The sequence below is a fragment of the Loxodonta africana genome, chromosome 2 (genome assembly GCF_030014295.1).
Source record: "Loxodonta africana isolate mLoxAfr1 chromosome 2, mLoxAfr1.hap2, whole genome shotgun sequence".
NCBI lineage: Eukaryota > Metazoa > Chordata > Mammalia > Proboscidea > Elephantidae > Loxodonta > Loxodonta africana.
This window is the reverse complement of record NC_087343.1, coordinates 58,840,462-58,862,505: the sequence shown is the minus strand read 5'-3', so window position 1 is coordinate 58,862,505 and position 22,044 is coordinate 58,840,462. Positions and strand designations below refer to the sequence as shown.

General features: G+C 36.3%; 1 protein-coding gene across 2 annotated transcripts in view; it reads right to left on the bottom strand.

The window, feature by feature from the left end:
• The window catches only part of MTREX (Mtr4 exosome RNA helicase), a 122,775-nt gene that overhangs the window by 52,584 nt on the left and 48,147 nt on the right, over nt 1–22,044 (bottom strand). For both annotated transcript variants that reach the window (XM_064271964.1, XM_064271967.1), the window contains exons 11-18: nt 21,192–21,323; nt 19,896–19,975; nt 18,148–18,258; nt 16,463–16,564; nt 10,791–10,916; nt 9,340–9,490; nt 5,063–5,235; nt 4,089–4,157 (exon numbers count right to left, since the gene is read on the bottom strand). In XM_064271964.1, the coding sequence (XP_064128034.1) occupies nt 4,089–4,157; nt 5,063–5,235; nt 9,340–9,490; nt 10,791–10,916; nt 16,463–16,564; nt 18,148–18,258; nt 19,896–19,975; nt 21,192–21,323 (944 nt within the window). The remainder of the gene's footprint in view (nt 1–4,088; nt 4,158–5,062; nt 5,236–9,339; nt 9,491–10,790; nt 10,917–16,462; nt 16,565–18,147; nt 18,259–19,895; nt 19,976–21,191; nt 21,324–22,044) is intronic.

Below are 22,044 nucleotides of genomic sequence, written 5' to 3'. Positions count from 1 at the left end.
ATCAATCATGCCTTCTGCTGTACGATAATTTATGTATCAGAGCAATTGTCTTTCAAATAGTAATAGAAGACCAACATTACTGAAATATACTTAAATATTACTAGGAAAACACATATGAACATCTTCCTTATTGTAGCAACACATGAAATTTTGCTGTTGAAACTTAATATTACAAAATTTTTCTGTTCTTCCAGTTCTGTACTCTGCAAGGTCTGGTCAACAAAGTGATCTTTCACATTAAGAGAAAATAGTTATTAAGTGTTCTATTTGGCCTCCCGCTGACTGTCCTAGCCTAAATTCTTGTAATTTTTCCACACAGGTTCTAATTTTTCAGTTCTTGGTCACATAACTTACACTTTCTCGTCGTAGCTTGTCTTTATTCTTTTTAAAGTGTGGCTAATTTCCAGCTATAAACTGAAATCACCAAATTAAAACATATTTTTTTGCATTCCCAAGAACGTAAAGAAACAAACAGTACGAAATATTTACTGTTAAATTTTTTTCTTCAAAATGCCTCAAACTATTTCCTTCTGTCCGTATTCTCCCTCTGCCTTTGGCAAACTCTACTGGCCACAAAAATCTTTGGATTAGTATTTTGGCCTAGATTCCAAAAGCAATAAAAATGTACTTCCCATTTTTTGTGAACAAATATAAGCAGTTCTTTGGAAAAAATGAGTTATACCATCAATTTAAACAACAACAACAAAAAAATGAATATGTCCCTTTCAAGTCCCCATTCCATCTTTGCCTAAAAGAACTCTCATCAACTAGCAGTACTCTTACACACTGATTAAAGATCAATACAGGCAGATAATTTTAAAAACTATCCATAGATATATGTGCGTGTCATCTATATGTGTGTGTGTGTTGTCTGTTTATCTCTTACAATTTTTCTTTCCTAAAAATGTAAAAACTGAGATTAACTTCAAGCAGGACTGCATGAGCAACTCTGTGAACCTACTCTCCAGCAAAACTGGAGAAAATTCTAAAAAACAAAAACAAAACAAAAAAACCTACTTCTCCTGAAACAGTCTAAAGGGCATACAGCAAATAAAGGAAGAGCCAGCAAATAAAACCTGTTAAAATTCAGTTAGAACAGTGAGAGTTTATGGTATCTGAAGACTGCTTCCTTCCTTCCTACTCTCGTCTGAGCAGTACGAAAAATCTACTCCTGACGGATAAAGCCAAAAACACAGGATTCACTTTCTCCATAGCTCCCAGCTGGAGGGCTATGTTCCCAACAGGAATAAGACATCAGCATTTCTCATTCCACTCTCAACTACTACCTATTGCTGAGGCTAAGTTCTAGGCAAGTGAGGAAGAGAGATGGGGAATTCCTTCTACTCAGCTCTATCTTGAACACAGTGCTGCTGAGAGTACTGGAGTCGTACCCTTGTCTGCTCCTAAGGCTGTGGTTTCACACTGGGAGAAGCAAGGCAAGAAGGCTTGAGGCTACTGCCTCCGCCTGCTACCTAGCACTCAGTTCCAAAAGCAGGGGCGCCACTCGCAGAGAAGTCAGATCTTTCTTTCTAATCTATTTTAGTCTGGAAGCTCCACTGAAACCTGTTCAGCATCATGGCAACACACAAGCCCCCATTGACAGACAGGTACTGGCTGCACATGAGGTGCACTGGTCAGGAATCAAACCCGGGCCACCTACATGGAAGATGAAGAATCTACCACTGAACTACATGAGGCATGTTCTATGCCAAGAAATCTCCTTTATAGGATATTCGAAAGGCTTTCCAAATTTTTACTGCAATATCAATTTTGTTAAAAGGGATGCACTGCTAGAAATCATGCCTCTTGTATGGAAGGTGGAACAATTTAGTATGTGAAACAAGGCATTCACACTCGGGAGAAGCGGAAAAAGGTTAGGAACACAAGATATTGCCTTCTTTTTGAGAACTCAGTTATCGTATAATCTCACATATTAGGGAATGTGTTAGAGAACTAGATAATACACAAAAGGTCTCTGAGGAATCCAAACCCAACTATGAAGTCCATCAGGGGTTGTACAATTTTGGATTGAACTGTAACATTTAGCACTGATGGCCATACTTTTCCCTAAACACAGTAAGTAGATTTTAATAGCTGTGAAAGAGGCGTAAATAAAGACTACCCTTTCAGATTAACCTTACCTCCTGCAGGGAAGATGACACCTACATTAATTATAATTAGGCTTAAAGAAAATAAACACCTGTAGGGGAGTGGGTAAGCATTTAACAGCATTCTCATGGCTGAAGGTAATCCAATAGAAAATACAAAGAACCGTATGTCAGATCTGGGTACTAGTCATGGCTCAAACCAGTAACTTCCATGCAATCTTAGACAAGTTTAAAACATTCCAAACTTCATTTCATCACCTGGATTTTTAAAAAAGAGGACAAGGGATAGAATGGAGAGGAAGACTTTGAATGAATGCAGCCATCCTATCATATACCCAAGCTTGAAATATTATCATCATTATTTTAACACTCCTTTTAATCTGCCACAAAAGTACTGCCAATTCTAGCTCCTCAGTCTCTTCCATCTGAACCCTTCCTCTTTTATCTCCATCCTCCTTTTGGCTCTCACTCAAACAAGATAAGAGCCTCCTTAATTGACCTACTGGCCTCTGCTAAATTATTCCCTTCCAATATTCTTCACATACTGTCATCAGAGTAATTAAAACCTCTGAGCAGGTTAAAAACAAACAAGCAAGCCAACTATCTTTCGATGGCTTGTCAATACATTCAAATGTTCAGATCCAACCCTAACATACTTGAAACTGGTATTTTAAACACTTTCCCATGATTATATCCAATAGCTTTTATGTTATTCCCTTCCTTTCACCCAAAATGTGCTATGACTGCTGCATACCACTGTTCCTCCAAATAAAATTCTACTCATTCTTCAAAGTTCAGTTTAAAATTCTCTTTCTTCTAAGATGCCAAATCCAATAGCTCAGACATAGCTTCTTCTTCCCCTGTGCTCCAAATGCACTTTGTTTTTATCTTTACTAAAGACCTTAGCACATTCTGCCTTATTTTTTCCATTAGCTGCTTGCCACTGTTCCCCAAAATGAGTAAGCACAGGGATGTTGTGTCTGTGGCCCATGGATGCTTGATGAATTGGAATCAAATGAGATAACGAGTGTGGTAACATTTTTTTTTAATCCTGTAAATTAGTAATTACTAATGAAGATAATTTATCAAAATGGAAGTAAAAAATTAAGAAGTCCCTCAATGAGATTAATCATATATATAAATTGAAACATCTTTCACGAAACTGAGAACTCAATCGTTTCTCCATAACAAATGATTTCAACATCTCAAAGTCCATTTATGTATTTTGGAGCTAATACATAATCTCAAAGCTTAATTACTAATTTCCCTACACAACGGTGGAACAACCACACTCATGACAACAAAAGCATGAAACAGCAGACCTTAGAAGAATGTATATATCATCTTATACAAACCTCTCATTTTAAAAACAAGGAGAAAAAAGCACACAGACAGAAAGCATCTTGCCTGAGGTCACATACTGGAGAACAATGTGTTGGTAACTACTGCAGCTAAAGACAATAAAATAAGCAGGATGGCTGATTAAATTTCAAAGTAACGATTCTTCTAACAAATTAAAATAATCCTTGATTTTATATATAAGTAATCTTATTTCTGAAATACCAATATATATAATGATGCAAATCAATTTTATGCTTCCATTTAGAAAGAGTGAGTAAAATAAGCAAGTTTTCCAAATTTCTTTTCTTCAAGTCTCTTAAACCTAAACCAAAATTCTAATTTTCACTGGCAGAGTAGATTTTTTTCTAACATTCAATTTAAATATTAAAGCTATAAAAAGGATCGATGAATTCAAAGAAATGTATATTTTTCACAAAAGCAAAAATTTTTGTTGCTGAGAAAATAAGCATACCACTTTAAGAATAAAATTAAAGATTATGCAAAAATTAATTTTTTTATGGTGGACTTTTTTTTTTTTTTTACAGTTTCTCTTAAGGTAATAGTATTTCCACTTTGGCCAATTTCATGAGTTGGGGAAAAAATTCCACTAAAAATTTATAATTCTTATTTAATGTTTACCTTAACATTTGACTTTTTGGAGAAGTTCACCACAACTCCCCAGCCAAAGTCATCTCCTTCATTCTTCACCTGAAAAGAAAGTAAAAAGCAAGTTTATAATAAATGTTTATATCCAAAAGACACCTACCATGCCTACATTATAGACTAAGACAAGTTTTTGAGCTACCCATTTCTAATATTTTTTTTTTGTACTTTAAAGGTTTACAAAACAAACTAATCTCTCATCAAACAGAACACACATTGTTCTTTGACACTTGTTAAAAACCCCACGACATGTCAACACCCTCCCTTCTCAACCCTGGGTTCCCTATCACCAGTTTTCCTGTTCCCTTCTGCCTTTCAGTCCCTGCCCCAGGGCTGGTGGGCCCCTTTAGTCTTGTTTTGTTCCATGGGCCTGTTGAACACGTCAATCTTTGGCTGAAGGACAAACCTCAGCAGTGACCTCTATACTGAGCTGAAAGGTTGTTAGGGGCCATAATGTCAGTCTAATAAAATATTTTTGAAAGATCATTGCTAAAATTAAGGAACAAGATATTAACCCCACAGGAGAAAAAATGCAAAATTTTGTAGGCCACTAGAATGGAAATAACTGAAATCTCTAAACTGGCAACCAGTGCTAAAAATGACATGGTGTATTTTTCAATGTTCTAAGAATATTTAAGGGTTTTGTATCAAATGAATTTACCCAGGATTTAAAGCTGCCTCGTTTTAAAATAACATTTCATAAATGGAAATATTCCATATGCTAATTCCAAAACTGTCTACTTCAATTTATATCCCAAAGAATGAAAAACTAGTAGTGATTAAATGAGCTTCACTTAAGTCCCTTAATCAGCGCCATGTGAAACAAGTGAAGAAGTATCATTAGTATAGCAGGAAGCATTTTACCAAGAAAAACACATGAGAATCTTTATCCAAAATACACTTTTAAATACTGAAATATCCAAATATTTTATGAAGAAATTATGACATACCTTTACCAAACGACCTGGTTGTAGAAACGGTAAACAGTACTTTGGTTTGTGAATATATTCTTCAATTTCTTTACCCAATTTGGCAAGCTGTTGTCTAATCTTGTAATAGATGACTACACTTTCTTCATTGGGAATTACTATTTTATTATACTGCTCTTCTGAGTTCTTTACCTCTGTAAATCAACAAATGTACAATCTCAAAAAATTACACACCTTACACAAATCACACCCAAGATGTATCTATTTTTTTTTCCTACTACAAATTGTCAGCTTGCATCATCTACAATCAAAGATTTGAGGAAAAGTCCTTCAGGGATGTGATGATTTAAAGTTAAATTAATCAAAATTAAATAAAACAAAAAATTTAGTCACTTAGCCACATTTCAAATGCTCAACAGCCATATGTGGCTAGTGGCAACTGTACTAGATAGCAGACACAGAACATGTCCATCATTGCAGAAAGTTATATCCGAGAGTGCTGTTTTAGACCTTCTAATATGCCACCTGACTCTCAGCAAGAATTCAGTTTGCTAATCTTACCAAGTTTCCAACACAGCCTGGGACTAGGTCTCTAAAACTTTATCAAAAGCGTAAAAAGAGAACGTACAGGCTGGGAAAAAATCTTTGGAAACGGGCATATCCAATAATGGTCTAATCTCTAAAATTTATAGAAGACTTCAACAACTCAACCACAAAAAGACAAACAACCCAATTATAAAATGGCAAAGGGCACGAACAGAACTTTCACCAAAGAAGATATCCAAGTAGCCAACAGACACATGAAAAGATGCTCATGACCATTAGCCATTACAGAGATGCAAATCAAAAGTACAATGAGATACTGTTTCACTCCGGTAAAAAAGCACTGATTAAAGAAAGCAGCAGATAACAGCAAATGTCAGCGAGGATGTGGGGAGATTATAACCCTTATCCATTGTTGGTGGGACTGTAAAATGGTACAAACACTATGGAAAACAATATAGTGCTTCCTCAAAAAACTAGAAATAAAACTGCCATATGATCCAGTAATCCCTCTCCTAGGTAAATACCCTAGAGGCCTAATAGTGACACAAACAAACATATGCACACCTATGTTCACTGCAGCTTTATTCACAATAGCAAAAAACTGAAAAGAAATGAAGTGCCCATCAATAGGTGAATGGATAGGCAAAATGTGGTACGTACATACAATGGAATACTAAGAACACGGAAGGACCTGGAGGGCATATGCTAAGTGAAACAGATCAAGCACATGACAACAAATATTGTATGAACCCTCTTTTATAAGACAAGAACAGATACATACAAAGAGTCCAAAGCTCATTTGGGGGGGTAACACTCTTTAGATCACAGATTCTTGTTATTTTGGGTGATGAGAAAAGTGGCACCAAGTGTGGGTATAGTGAGCAGAGCGCGATCAAAGTAAATGATGTCGCTGAGATGCGCTCAAGGGAAGAGGATGCTTGTAATAAGAAATTTGACATATTTAAGAGGGCAACAACTCCAACAAAGACCAAAAAACACATGTATGATCACATATGGATGGGTACAGGCATACAGGTACAGGTGTATACACACATGAGAATATACAGTAGTATCTATAAAAAATCTGTATGTATGTGTGAATATAGGTATGTGAGTGCAGACACATATATTCATTGAAGACACAACTACAGATACTCCCTCAGACATAACCAAACACCTTACGAGACTGGTTTTCTAGGTTTGAAGGCTTAAGGCCATAGTCTCATGGGACAGCCCAGTCAACTGGCATAATACAGTTCACGAAGTTCATGTTCTGAATCCTAGTGACGTGAGTAGCATCTGGGATCATAAAATCTTGTGAGTGGCTATTTAAGATACAACTATTGGTCTCTACTCATCAGGAGCAGAAGAGTAAGAAGGTAATCAAAATCTCAGAGAAGAGCCCTAAGACACTCTTTAAACCCTGAACTGAAGCTACCCTGGGATCACCTTTTAGTGAAACAGAGTGGCACACAAAATAAAGGTATTACCGTAAGAATGGTGCTCTACTAAAAAAACCATCTGTATAGTTTTTTACTCTACATTTACTCTAACGGTCAACATTTACTCAAAAGCAAAAAGAAGATAAGGGGGCAGGGAAGCTAGAATACTGGAAACGGAACAATCAGAACACAAGAAAATGCCGACACAGTGTGAAAAATGAAACTAGTATCACAACAATTTATGTGAAAACTGTCAAATAGGAACCTAACTTGCTATGTAAACAGTCATAAAAAACACAGTATTATTTTTTAAAAAAGAAATACTGTTGTCATTGTTGTTAGGTGTCACAGAGTCGATTTTCGGCACAGGAATGAAAAATTTGAAAAAACTGAACTTAAATCCAAGCTATATTTCCTTTATCGTTTATAAGCTTATGCTATGGCACTCTTTTATAATGAGAAAATGGTGAAAAGGCAAGATTAATACATGCTTCTTACAGATTAATTTTTACTAGACCAGGTTTTTATTATATCTAATTATTCAGGGACACGAGTTAACATGTGATGTATCTATAATAATAAAGTATATTACAGGTGAATCAACAGTAGAAAAGCATCCCAACAGGGTTTTCTTACTTAACACTTTGAAATGTTCTAGCCAGTGACAATGTCAAGACTGTAGCTCTTACTTTACTTTATGTAAGGACTAAGATTAATGTCTTAGGCTGGGTTCTCCAGAGAAGTAAAACATATAAATATATATAGAGAGAAATTTTTATCAAGGCAACAGCTCATGCAATTGTAGACGTTGAAATGTCCCAAGTCTGTGGATCACGATAGAGGCCTCTCCCAATTCATGCAGCTGCAGAAGCTGGCGAACCCAAGACCAGCAGGTCAGAGAGCAGGGTTCCCGCTCACAGGCTGTGAAAGTCGAGGAATTCCAAGAGTGACAGGTAAGCTGCTAGCTCAAGTCCCAAGAACTGGAAGTCAGACAAGAGGTAGCTGCTGGGTCTAGAACTACCCAAACACCTTGGAAAGGCGAGCAGGAAGGAAGTAGGTGGCAGAGCGTGTGGAAATGAAGGCCGAGGGGGCAGTGAGCTGCCACAGGCCTCAACCCCACCGGTACCACTCAGCAGATTCCATCACGGGGGGTGATCACATACTAAATTTCAACAGGGAAGTGATCACAACATTATGTAACTGCCAAAACGCTGAGAATCATAGCCCAGACAAGTTGACACACAATCTTAACCATCAGTTAGGCTCACTAGAAAAAAACAATGGCAAAACAGCCAATAAGACATTCATTTTGCTGCTTAGTCTCCTAACTAAGAGGCAGCCGTTTGAACCAAACAAAGGGATACTGCACGGTTTAAAACCAGAAAAAGGTTTGTGTCATAGCTGTATTCTTTCACCATACTTATTCAATCTGTACATTGAGCAAATCATCTAAGAAGTTGGACAATATGAAGAAGAATGGGGCATCAGGATTGGAGGACAACTCAACAACCTGCGATATACAGATGACACAAACTTGCTTGCTCAAAGTGAAAAGGACTTGAAGCACTTACTGACGAAGATTAAAGACAGTCTGCAGTATGGATTACACTTCAACATAAAGAAAACAAAAATCCTCACAACTGGACCAATAAGCAACATCATGATAAATGGAGCAAAGATTGAAGTTGTCAAGGATTTCATTTTACTTGGATCCACAATCAATGCCCATGGAAGCCAGCAATCATGAAATCAAACAATGTACTGCATTGGGCAAATCTACTGCAAAAAACCTCTTTAAAGAGTTGAAAAGCAAAGATGTCTCTTCGAGGACTAAGGTACTCCTGACTCAAGCCATGGTATTTTCAATCACCTCATATGAATGCAAAAGTTAGACAATGAGTAAGAAAGATCAAAGTAGAATCAATGCCTCTGAATTATGGTGTTGGCAAAGAATATTGTGTTATAGCACAGACTGCCAGAAGAACAAACAAATCTATCTTCAAAGAAGTGCAGCCAGAATGATCTTTAGAAGAAACAAGGATGGCGAGTCTTTGTCTCACCTACTTTGGACATGTTATCAGGAAGGACCAGCTCCTGGAAAAAAACATCATGCTTGGTCAGCGAAAAAGAGAAAGAACCTTAACAAGATGGACTGACACAGTGGCTGCAACATAACAGCAATTGTGAGGATGATGCAGGACTGGGAAGCATTTCATTCTGTTGTACACAGGTTTGGCTATCAGTCAGAACTGACTTGACAACACCTAACAACAACTGAGCTATACTTTGTTATGGCTATTTTATACTTACTCTCTACTACTCCCGGAATTGCTCTATAATGCTGAAACTGGTAGAAGGATTTTTCCAACATGTACTCAGGATTAATTTCTTCTACACGTAGTAAGTTTAAAACCATGTTGTATGTCAAATGGAAAGCACTATTCAGAGGATCAGCTGAACCCTAAGAAAGAAAACATGTTGTAAGTTTTTCAAATAATTTACACAGATATTTTTAACCTGTCATACTGCCTGAAAATTTAGTCTATGTTAAAGAACATTATGGAAGTGCAGTAAGTTCCTTCCTTTAGTTGACTAAGACAAATTGATAAAGCAGTTGCTCTTTGGGCGTGAAGGAAAAAAAAAATCACTAAATAGGACATTAGTAGTTAAAGTACTCTTTGCCAAATATGTTCAGCTCTCTGCCTTCCAAGTACAAAACAGGACTGCGCTTTCTGGCCTCCTAGTGGGTGGCACCAATAAATCGAAGGTGAAAGTGAAATGTGTCACCTCCTGGTCAAGTAGTCATTTACTGGTGCCAAGGAGGGTTATGTACCAATGTGAAATTATATTCAGGAATATTAGTCTTAACAGCAGCATGCCAAGTAAATTAGGAGAAAAATTGGAACTAGAACAGTTAGAATGGTAGTTGTAAGTAATTTAGATAAGATTTGGTGAAACTCTGAATCAGGATGGTAGCAGTAGTAAGGAAACAAAAGAACTAATCTAAGATACACTGAGGAAAGAACCTGCAATAATCAATTGATTAAAAGAAAGGGATAAAGCAGAAGAAGGAAACAAAACAACTCCTAAACTGAAATTTACATCTGTGATTTCATTAACCAGTGACCTACGTGAGAGGAGAGGTCAGGCAAGAATGGCAAAGAGAAAGAGAGATAACTTTCATTTTAGATAGGTAACCATGACTCAAACCATGATACTTTAAGCATGGAAGAAAAACCAACTGCCATCAAATCAATTCCGACTCAAAGTGAGCTTATGGGACGGAGTGGGACTGCCCCACAGAGTTTCTGAGGAGGTGGTGGATTCAGACTGTCGACCTTTTGGTTAGTAGCCGTAGCACTTAACCACTATACCACCAGGGTTTTGTTAATAATTATACTACTACAACAGACCTAAATTGGGACTATACTGGGCTCACTTGGATATAATGTCAAAATGCCACGTTAAGATTCAGGTGACTGAGAATTCAGATAGGTATATCCTAAAGCAGTTGGGAATACGTAAGTGAAACTTGAGGTTGAAAACAGACATTTGTAATGCTGAAGCTCCAAATTTCTTAGAGGAAGTAATAGTGGAAAACAAAAAGGAAAATTAAAGGCTGGGTTTGTTTACGACAAATTATTAAGTAGCTAAAAAGTTGTTTTTTAATTCCTCTCTTCCCTAAGAATCTGGTTTTGAAGTGGCTCCTGACGTGTGTTTCTAAAATTCTTGGTGAAGGGACAGAATCTTAGCTCAATTACCTTAAGTAGTTGTTTTCCAATTGTTGGGCTCATCTTTTCATCCACCATAAGAATTACAATTCCCCTATCATCCATTCCCCTCCTTCCAGCACGACCAGACATTTGAATGTATTCACCAGAGGAAATCTGAAAGAACATAATTAAAATTCTGTGTTTTGGAGACAACCTGGTAAACATACTCTTAAAAATCTTATTGTAAAACACGCAAACACGTTATATAGTCTGAAAAAAACAACATAAGTTTTTAGGACCATTTAAGTGGAAGCACAAAAATGTGAAACACTGAAGTTCATGTCACAAAACTACATATTATCTCCAAAATTACTTCATTTTTTGCACTAGACCAATTACTACTAGTTCATACTTTCAAAAACACTATAGCTACAGGAAAGCACTGGCTAATTCACTGGCATAAAAAAAATCTTTGAGCAAGATACTCCAGAAAACAGCCAAGTCTAAGAAAGAAAACGATGATCCAAACTCAACCAAACACAAATTCTGACTTGAACATAATAAATTTTTTTTAATCTGAAAAATGAGATTCATACAAAAATAATCCATTTTTGAAAGGAAAAGCACAATTCTCTATTTTCTCAACAAATGTGGCTGGAGTCTGGCAGTCCATTTTTCACCATCAACCACCTCGTGTACAGGATTTCAGGATGGCACTGAACAACCTGAACACTAGGCAATGTTTTATCTATAAATGCATGTGTACTCTTGCCCTGTGGAAAGGATCCAGAGTTTTTAGATTCTCGGAAAAAAAAAAAAAAAAATTGTGGCTCAAGAAGAGTTACAAAACACTATGCTACAAGAAGGCATACTGATAGCATCAAAAACAGAGCTAACTAGGAGCAAGGAAGGGACCTAACAAAAAAGACAATCCTATAAAGGTGAGGAAAAAACTTTTTAAAAGAGCAGTCCATAGAAATAAAATCTCAACAGGGTCCAAGGATATCATTATAACTTCTAAATTTCATAACAATGATCTTGAATCATCAAGAAAAGGTTGCTTTCTAACTTCAATTACATACTGCACTCCTTACCCTTACTCTGGGGTCCATGTACCACCCACGAATGACCAGGAGACACCAGGGAGCAGGTCAAGTAAAAAGTGACTTGATTATTCACTTACCTTCTTCTGGCATCAACTTTATTCAGAGAAATTTTAGACAGGCAAGATTATGAAAAATGTTTAAATTTACATAAATTTAAAATAAAAAAACATACATGAAAGACTTCCAGCTACTTTACAATTAAAATTATACATTATATGAAATTAGCCTTCTTCAATTAAAAAAAGTTAGAAGCTACAGAAAATTTTTGAAGACTACGTAAAAATTTCTAAGGAGAAAATGCATTGCCTTACTATATTTGTATTTCTCTTTGGTATGTCATCCAACACATTTTAAAATAAAACAAATCAAGAAAAACACTGCTATTACAACTCTACCATGGATCCTTTACAGTGTTTTGATGATTAGTAATTACTTGCTAGAAGCTTCTCTAAGCAGGAAAGAGTCACTGCTTTCAAGAATACAAGATTAAATAAAAGAATAACTGACTATTTAAAAATACCAGACTCCAGAATCTGTCTTCTTTCACGTGCTTTTCAGCCCTGCCAATGCTCCACTGCCTGTCTGGCAAATAATCACTCATCTGTCACCATTTCAGGGACTGCCTTCCCTATGAAATCTACCCTGGCCAAGTCTACACTGGCTCTCTCATGTACAACTGACCTTCTTTCTTATGCTGTATCTTTCCTATACGTATTTCTCATAGTGTATCTACAGCTATTTTATTATACTTTTCTACTTATATGTCTGTCAACTTTCACCTGTCACTAAGTTTCTTTAGATTAGGAATTGGTTTTTATGCTTTTGTTTTTTAATTTTAGTATCTCCAGTACCTATCATAGTTCTAGGCCCATAGTTGAACTTTGGTAATTGCTGAATGGGCTACTTGCCTCTAGAGCAAAGATCTACTTTTTACCCCAGTTCATTGTTTCACCCATGCTCCCAATTTTCTCTTTCCTTCTGCCTTGGAAAAGAGGTGTATGCAAACCTGGTACAACATTTATTTTGACCATTAAGATTAACCACTGACCCGGAACTGCTGCCACTGTACTGAGGGCACTTTAAATCCCTTAAAACTTTATTTTCTTGTGGAAGTCACTGGTTTATGATAGTAATCTCTTTTAATCTGTTGAGATTTCCTTGGCGGTTTACATATGGTTATTATTTGTAATTGTTTTTGTGAGTTTGTTAATAATGTACATTTTCTGATTATCAAAATAACTATTATACATATCTTTGAATAAAACAATTCTTAATTGTTTTATTCAAATCCTCAATGTTCTTAGTTTTTTTTTCTTTTTGGTGTACAGTTTTCTGAAAATATGTTACAATCCTCCACTACGTAGATTTTTAAATTTTTCCTTGAAGGTCTTTCATTTATAAAGTATATTCTGGAGCTGTGTGGTTAAACAAATAGTGCTACGTATGCTTGATGGATTATTTTTATTATGAACTGTATCATTATGAAATACCTTTCTGTATTAGTTATCTGTTGTTATAAAACAACGTATCTACAAATTTAGCAGCTTAAAACAATAAACATTATCTCACACAGTTTCTGATGGTCAAGAATCCAGGAGGGGTTAACTGGGTGATTCTGAGTCAGGGCCCCTCATGAATTTGCACTCAAGATGTTGGCCAGGACTGTGGTCATCTGAAGGTTCAACTATGGCTGGAGGATCTGCTTCTAGATGGCTCATTCTTATGGTTGTTATCTTAAGGCCCTAGTGCCTACTGGCTGTTGGCAGGAAGCCTCAGTTTCTCTGTACAGACCTCTCCATAAGACTGCTTGAATATCCTTGTGACATGACAGCTTTCAAAACAGCAAGTGATCAGAGACAGAGGGCCAAGGATGAAGCCACGATACCTTTTATGACTTGGTTTCAGAAGTCGCACAACATTACTTCCACCATGTTCTATTCGTTAAAAGTGATTCTCGAGGTCTAGTCCACATTCAAGGGGATGGGAAGGTAAGGCACCGCCTTTTTTGCAATTTTTTTAAAAATTGTGCTTTAGGCGAAAGTTTACAGCTCAATTTCTCATAAAAAATTTATACACATATTATGATGTGACATTAGTTGCAATTCCTATACTATGACAACACACTCCCTCTTTCCACCCTGGGTTTCCTGCGTCCATTCAATCAGTTCCTATCCCTTCCTGCCTTCTCATCCTGCCTCCAGACAGGAACTGCCCATTTGGTCTTGTATGTATCTTCTTTAACTAAGAAGTATACTCTTCACGAGTATTATTTTATGTTTTGTAGTCCAATCTAAACTTTGTCTGAAGAGGGTGTTGGAAATGGTTTTAGTTCTGGGTTAACAGAGCATCCAGGGACCATGGCTTTGGGGGTTCCTCCAGTCTCAGACCACTAAGTCTGGTCTTTTAATGTAAATTTGAGTTTTGCTCTGTAGTTCTCTCCTGCTGTCAGGGACTCTCTGTTGTGTTCCCTGTCAGGGCGGTCACCGATGGCAGCTGGGCACCATCTAGTTCTTTTAGTCTCAAGCTGATGGAGTCTCTGTGGCCCTTTTGTCTCTTGGGTTAATATTTTTCTTATCTTTGGTGTTCTTCATTCTCCTTTGCTCCAGGTGGGTTTGGACCAATTGATGCATCTTAGACGGCTGTTTGAAAGCTTTAAGACCCCAGACACCGCTCACCAAAGTGGGATGCAGTAACGTTTTCTTAGTAAACTTTATTATGCCAATTGACCTAGATGTGCCCCGAAATCATGGTCCCCAGATGCCAGCCCCAGCTACTCTGTCCCTCGAAGTGTTTGGCTGTGTTCAGGAAACTTCTTAGCTTTTGCTTTAGTCTAGCTGTACTGACTTCCCCCGTATTGTGTGTTGTCCTTCTCTTCACCTAAGATGATTCCTGTCTATCTAGTTAGTGAATTCCCCTCTCCCTCCCTCCCTCCCTTCATCACCATCAAAGAATGTTTTCTTCTATGTTTAAACCATTTCTTGAGTTCTTATAATAGTGGTCTCACACAATATTTGTCCTTTTGTGACTAATTTCACTCAGCATAATGCCCTCCAGATTCATGCATGTTGAGAGATGTTTCTTGGATTCTTCATTGTTCTTTATCATTACATAGTATTCCATTGTGTGTATGTACCATAATTTATTTAGCCATTCATCTGCTGATGGCCACCTAGGTTGTTTCCATCTTTTTGCTACTCTGAACAGTGCTGCAATGAACATGGGTGTGCTTCTATCTATTCATGTGACAACTCTTATTTCTCTCAGATATATTCTGAGGAGTGGGACTCCTGGATCATGTGGAACTTCTATTTCTAGCTTTTTAAGGAAGTGCCAAATCAATTTCCAAAGTGGCTGTACGACTTTACATTCCCACCACAGTACATAAGCGTTCCAGTCTCTCTACAGCCTCTCCAATGTTTATTAGTTTGTTTTTTGGATTAATGCCAGCCTTGGGGTGAGATGGTATCTCATTGTAGTTTTCATTTGCATTTCTCGAATGGCTAATGACTAATGAATGATTAATGGCTAATGATCATGAGCATTTCGTCATGTATCTGTTAGCCCCTGATTTCATCTTCTTTGGTGAAGTGTTTGTTCATATCCCCTGCCCATTTTTTAATCGGGTTGTCTTTTTGTTGTTGAGGTGTTGTAGTATCTTGTAGATTTTAGAGATTAGGCCCTTATCGGATGTGTCATAGCCAAAAATTTTTTCCCAGTCTGTAGGTTCTCTTTTTACTCTTTTGGTGAAGACTTTTGGTGAACTTAATCCCTCGAACTTAAAAGAAAATTCTAGAAGTATTTAAAATGTTTTAAAGCACTCATGAATCATCTGCACACTTATTCCCTAACACCAAACACCCTTACCTAAAAGAATCTTCTTTGATGAGGATGAGGTGGCAGGGTACAAAACACAGAATTTTATAGAATTTTAAGGGGGTCTAAAAATCTAACCTTGATTGCCTTATTGTATTAGCACAAGTACAAATTCCTGAGTATTTGAGTGTGAAAATCTCTAAGATCAGCCAAAGACAGGGAAATTCCCAAATAGGCCCTTGTTAGAATAAAGAGAAGTGTGCCCCCCCCCCCCACTCCCGGCTACAAAGTCAGTTTCAATGCGGAGAGGAGAACGATAGCCGCTAAAAGTTATAAAATAGTGATCTATATAGTTCCGAGTGATATTCCCTGCTTGGAGAAAGCCAAAATGCATAAAAAACAAACGGATTAATCTTCAGGACCATTTTAGAGCCACTTGTTCTACCTTCATCCCCTACCCCTACCTCCAACCTGCTGATTGCTAGACCAACACAGATATCTAATATCAAATTTTTGTGAAATCCTTAAAGCTAGCATCCGCCTGAGTCTCAGGGATGACTCTACTGAACACGCCTGTAATCCAGGAATCATGTTTCTATGATCATCATACTTTCCCTTGACTACTGTAAGCCTGAAAATAAAAATCCCATAAAGGAAAAATAAATTTGATATATATTTAAGATTGTTTTAATCATTAAAACTTGATTATGAAGTATTAAAATATTTTCATTACATGAGTCAAAGTTACCTTAAGTAAAACAAAGATAAAAATTATTTCAATATATCTACTACTTTACTTACCCATCGGAAATCTTTTCCATCAAATTTGCGGGCGTTTGTAAATAAAACAGTTCTAGCTGGCATGTTAATTCCCATAGCAAAAGTCTCTGTAGCAAATAAGGCCTAAATAAATACAGAATTAAATGCATTTTAACCCGAAAACTAGTTTTATCATTTAAATGTAAATAAACATGTTATTAATTTTTTAAAATTAGTCATTAACCTAAAGACCAAAACCAAACCCATGGCCATCGGGTCAATCCAAGTCATAACAACCCTACAGGGTTCCTAAGGCAGCTGTAAATCTCTACAAAAGCAGATTGCCACATCTTTTTCCCACAGAGCCACTGGTGGTTTTGAACTGCCAACCTTTTGATTAGCAGTCTATCACTTTAACCACTGCATCACCAGGGCTCCTTAGTCATTAACTAAAAAAAAAAACCCAGTGACTAGGCCCTACAAAAATAAAGTGGGCAATACGCTGTTCCCAGAAGATGCACTTCCATATTACACATAAACATTTGCATCCCAGAAATTTTTTAATTCAGGAGAAAACAGTCCTTAAATTCCAGTGTTGGTGACAGGAGAGAATACCTCTGGCCTAATGGACAAACCTTTATGCTGCAAAAATTCTTGGTTCCTTCACTGATGATGCACCAGTTTTGGGGATCGCTTCAACTTTAAGATCTCTGAGAGGAGATCTGTCAGCTCACTTCTAACACTTTACCAAAAAATAGAGGTATGAGAACACAAAGATGTACGGACAAGGAAAGTCACTGAAGTACTATTAAATAGTCTAAATTTTCATCAATAGGGAAGTAGATTAAAAATAAACCACATGTGTATTTATATGCAAGCTAGTGGATATTTCTGGAAAGTGAAGGGAAAGGACAGTCTCTCATTTTTTACTTTATGAACAATTGTTCTACTTGAATTTTACAACCAATAAATACCATTTAGATTAAAAAAAATTTTTTTAAGTAGGGTACAATAAATATACAATGTCCAGAAAGGAACACTGACAGGTCCTTCCCATGTCCCAGATGTAAATAGTGACCAATTCTTTATCTAAAATACCTCAAGCCACTTTTTCAAGGTAAGTAGATTTCTTTGGAATATTCTGCTTAGTGCTGAGGTTCTTACGATAAATCTCTAACATGATTCTTTAATGTCTGATTTTAAAACCTAAAATAATTTGTGTCATGTATAGGCTTATGGCTACTGTGTAAGTTGTTTCCCATTTTTAATATTCCATTTGCATATAAAATCAACTTCTACCTTTTCTTTTTAAAATCTGACTCTTTGGTTTAAATTAGAACGTTTGAAAAGCTCTCTTTCCTAAGTCTAACCGGCAATTCTTGTCTTCTCTAAGTGCATCCTTTTAATCCATATGTAGAAAGGAATCCACTTATAGACTCAACTCCATGCCTGGTAACTAAATAGCACCTTCTTCAAAATTCCAGATTGTATCTAACAGTGTTACCACTTACTTTAAGACAAGAAAAGGAAAACAGATGATTTTACTTATAACTCAAAATTTATGAGGTGTAAGTTATATATAAAAAATCAAGTCCGTTTCCTAAATCATTGCACATGGACTTAAAAACAAACAAAAAACCCACAACACTACCTATCAACATTGCTGTCTATAATTTTCAAACCACTCATGTAACACAATTCTAAAGCATAATAAACATAAACCATACCTTTATCAATCCTTCAGAAAAGAGAATTTCAATGGTTTCCTTTAAAATAGGAAGTAAGCCTCCGTGGTGAATACCAATGCCCCGCTTCAAAAGAGGAAGAACGTGTTCAACCTGTGATTTTGGAATAACATTTATTTTATAATGATGTGAGGAAACGGAAATTTAAAAATACTAAACTAAGAAAAAGGGGTAATTCAATCAAGAAAAAAAAAGCTGTTTAAACAAAATGTTATATAACTTCATAGTTGCAGGATAAAGGCAAAACCCAAACCCATGTTCCCAAAGATTATTAAACTCAAAAAAAAAAAAAAAAAAAAGTTAGGGTCTAGCTTTATGTAACATGAAAGGCATGTCTTCTTGTGTTAAATGCACTTTACAAGAGCTCTGGTGTTTAATTTCAAATTTTCCAGCATCACTTCATCTCCTCTAAGAAAATTACAAGCTATGAAGGCAAACTTTGTATCTGCACAAAATAAACTTAAAAGATATTGCCAACTCAAGTGGAAGAAAAATAAGTATAAAATATATTTAATATAAATATGTACAAATTACAAAGAGTTCATTCTCTTTATCATTATATCATGTTCCATTAAATACTTACTATTAGAAGTGTATGAAGTCCTGGTGGTGCAATGGTTAAACTCTTGGCTGCTAACTGAAAGGTTGGTGATTCAAACCTACCAGCTGCTCTGTGGGAGAAAAGACCTGGCAATCTGCTCCCGTAAAGATTACAACCTAGGAAACCTTATGGGACAGTTCTACTTTGTCATACAGGGTCGCTATAAGTTGGAATAGACTTGACGGCATACAACATTAGAAGTGTGCTAGGATACTAAAAAGGTATAAAGATACGGCTCAGTCCTTAGATACTAATAATTCAGATGGGAAGAAAACCTGTCATATTTTTAAAACTAAACACTATTTTAAGTACTAAGAAACATGCTACTATTTATAAAACAAAGTATTCATTTGTAAAGCAGAATATGATCTCCCAATTTTTCTTTGCGCAAAACAAAACTTTCATATATTGGATACAGCAGTTCTCAACTTTGGCTATACATTAGAATCACTGGGGGTGCTTTTAAGATATTCTAATGAATAGGACACACGACAAACCAATTAAATCAGAATCTCTGGGAGTAGCACCCAGGCATCAGTACTTTTTTACAACTCCCTCAGCAATTCCAATAAAGAGCAAAAGTGAAAAAAAAAAAAAAAAAACACTGAATTAAAACAAACCTGACATTAAATTTCTCACTAAATACGTGATTTTTATAAGGTGTGCTCTATTGTATTGTTTGGTAGCCTTATGAATTTAAAATGTAACTATTTAAAACATTAAACTTTTTCAGTATTAGGCACAGAAACATTAATTTTCAGACCATGCAAGCTTTCAGAGAAAAGTTCCTTTGGGCAGTAAATCTTTCCTCCTTTCACCATTTCAGAAATTTAAAATACAAATCAAGGTATCGTTTCAGTGCAACACTATTTGCTGCAGTGCGCAAACAGTGAAATACAGGAACACAACAAAGAAATGTAAAGTGAATATAAAAAACAAACAAACAAAAAAACCAAACCCACTGTTGTTGGGTCATTTCTGACTCAAAGTGACCCTACAGGACAGAGCAGAACTGCCACACAGGGTTTCCAAGGAGTGGCTGGTTGATTCAAACTGCCAACCTTGTGGTTAGCAGCTGAGGTCTTATCTATTAATATTGACACTTTACTTAGTGATGTTAAACACTCACCTGAGGGAGCTTTTTATCTTCATCAGACAGGCAGTCAATTGCATTACTGAATACTTCTTCAACCATCTTCTTCTCTTCATCTAAAGAGAAAATCCAAAGGTACATAAATGTCAAAACGAGTGAGTGACAACAAATTTCACTCATTTTCTACAAAGAAATAAGAGTCTGTAGAGTATTTAAGACGATCAAAAAGGAATGTCAGATCAAAATTACCACAGATTTAACAGAATTCATTGTCTTTAAGAACCTATCTAGCAAACTTAATCCCTGAAGAAAAGTACTATGTTATGAAACAGTAACATTAATAATTAACTATCCTAAGAACGTAACATGTAACTATCTCATTTAAGTCTCACAATTAGAGGACACGAGAACCACCATTATCTGCTTTTTACTAAGGAAAGTAAAATTGAAAAGTATAAAATTGGCCTGTTAGAGCCAGAAATCCCAAGCCCATGCTCTTAACCATTACACTGCTTCCTGTACAGTGTCTACCAGATAGCAGGTACTCAACAAATACTTCATGAATCAATCAGTATATAACCCTGCAACTTCAAGCCTATTCAACACTAGAAGTTACCAGAAAACATTCATAAGCAGAGCAATTCACTTAATCAAAAAACATACATTAGTCTAGTTGTGTGCCTTGATAAAGAACAGTACAACTAAAATTTGAATTTGAACAATTCAAGGTGTTAGTCACTTCTCATTGTACAGGATTATATATGTAAAAGGCAGAACCGAATGACAATTACGTTGGTATTCAACACACTGCAATGCTAGGCCCAGCTGATCTAATATTTCACTGTGTGCCTTTAGGTGAGTTACATCTATAATTGATGTATGAAAGTAATTTATCAATTTGCTAAAAGTTATCTCACTTTGAGAGCTATAGCACAATTAGGTACAAAGTAGCTTCTAGAAGACTGAAGCAGAGTATCATTGCAGAAGGTGGTCACACCAAGAGATCCACTATTAACTAGTTGGACAGAGAACCGTAATCATTGAGGAGCTTGTGGCAATGAAGTATAAGAAGGCATGATTCTAACGTTTTTTGATAGGGCTCTTAGGATTTTACACACAGCAATGTACTCACCTCTTTCAGTGAAAGAATAGAGAAGAAATAAATGATCAGCGGTCTCTTAAATGCTTTCAGAAATACGCTACGTACCTACCATTGTAACTGTAAGGTGAACTGCATATGCTAGTAATACACAATAGAGAAATGTATTACTAGAAATGTATCTTACGCTCCATTTTCACATAACATAAAACTATACTGAAATTATGTAGTACCTGTGTTAAAATCTAGTTTGGTCATTTGAAGTGCATAAGCTTCACAATCTTTCTTACTAAAACTGAAAATAATTACAGGTTGAAAATTTCTTTCCATAATCATCTTCACAATCTTGAACACATTTGATGGTCCTGCAAAAAAAAAGAGATCGACCATACAGAAAAATTAAATCAAGATTGATCAGACCTAAATGTAAGTGCTAAAACTATAAAACTCTTAGAAGAAAAAACAGTAGTAAATCTTCATGACCTTGGGTTAGGCAAAGCCTTCTTGGATATAATACCAAAAGCTCAAACACATACACAAACACACAAAAACCAAAAACAGATAAACTGGACTTATGCAAATTAAAAACTTTTGTGTTTCAATGAACACCATCAAGAAAGTGAAAACATGACCCATGGAATGGGACACAATTTTTGCAAATCATATATCTAATAATGGCCTCATATCCAGATTATGTAAAGAAGTCTTGCAAGTGGAGAATAAAAAGACAAATGACCCAATTAAAAAATGTGCAAGCTAATAAAAACATCAGACTTAATGGTCTGAGACTAGAGAAGCCCTTGAAGCCACGGACCCTGGACACTCTGTTAACCCAGAACTAAAGCCATTCCTGAAGCCCACGCTTCAGACAAAGCTTAGATTGGACTATAAAACATAAAATAATACTCATGAAGAGTGTGCTTCTTAGTTCAAGCAGATACACAAGACCAAATGGGTAGCTCCTGTCCAGAGGCAGGATGAGAAGACACACAAGGACAGGGGCTGGCTGGATGGACACAGGAAACCCGGGCTGGAAAGGGGGAGTGTGCTGTCACATTATAGGGACTGCAATTAGTGTTGCATAAA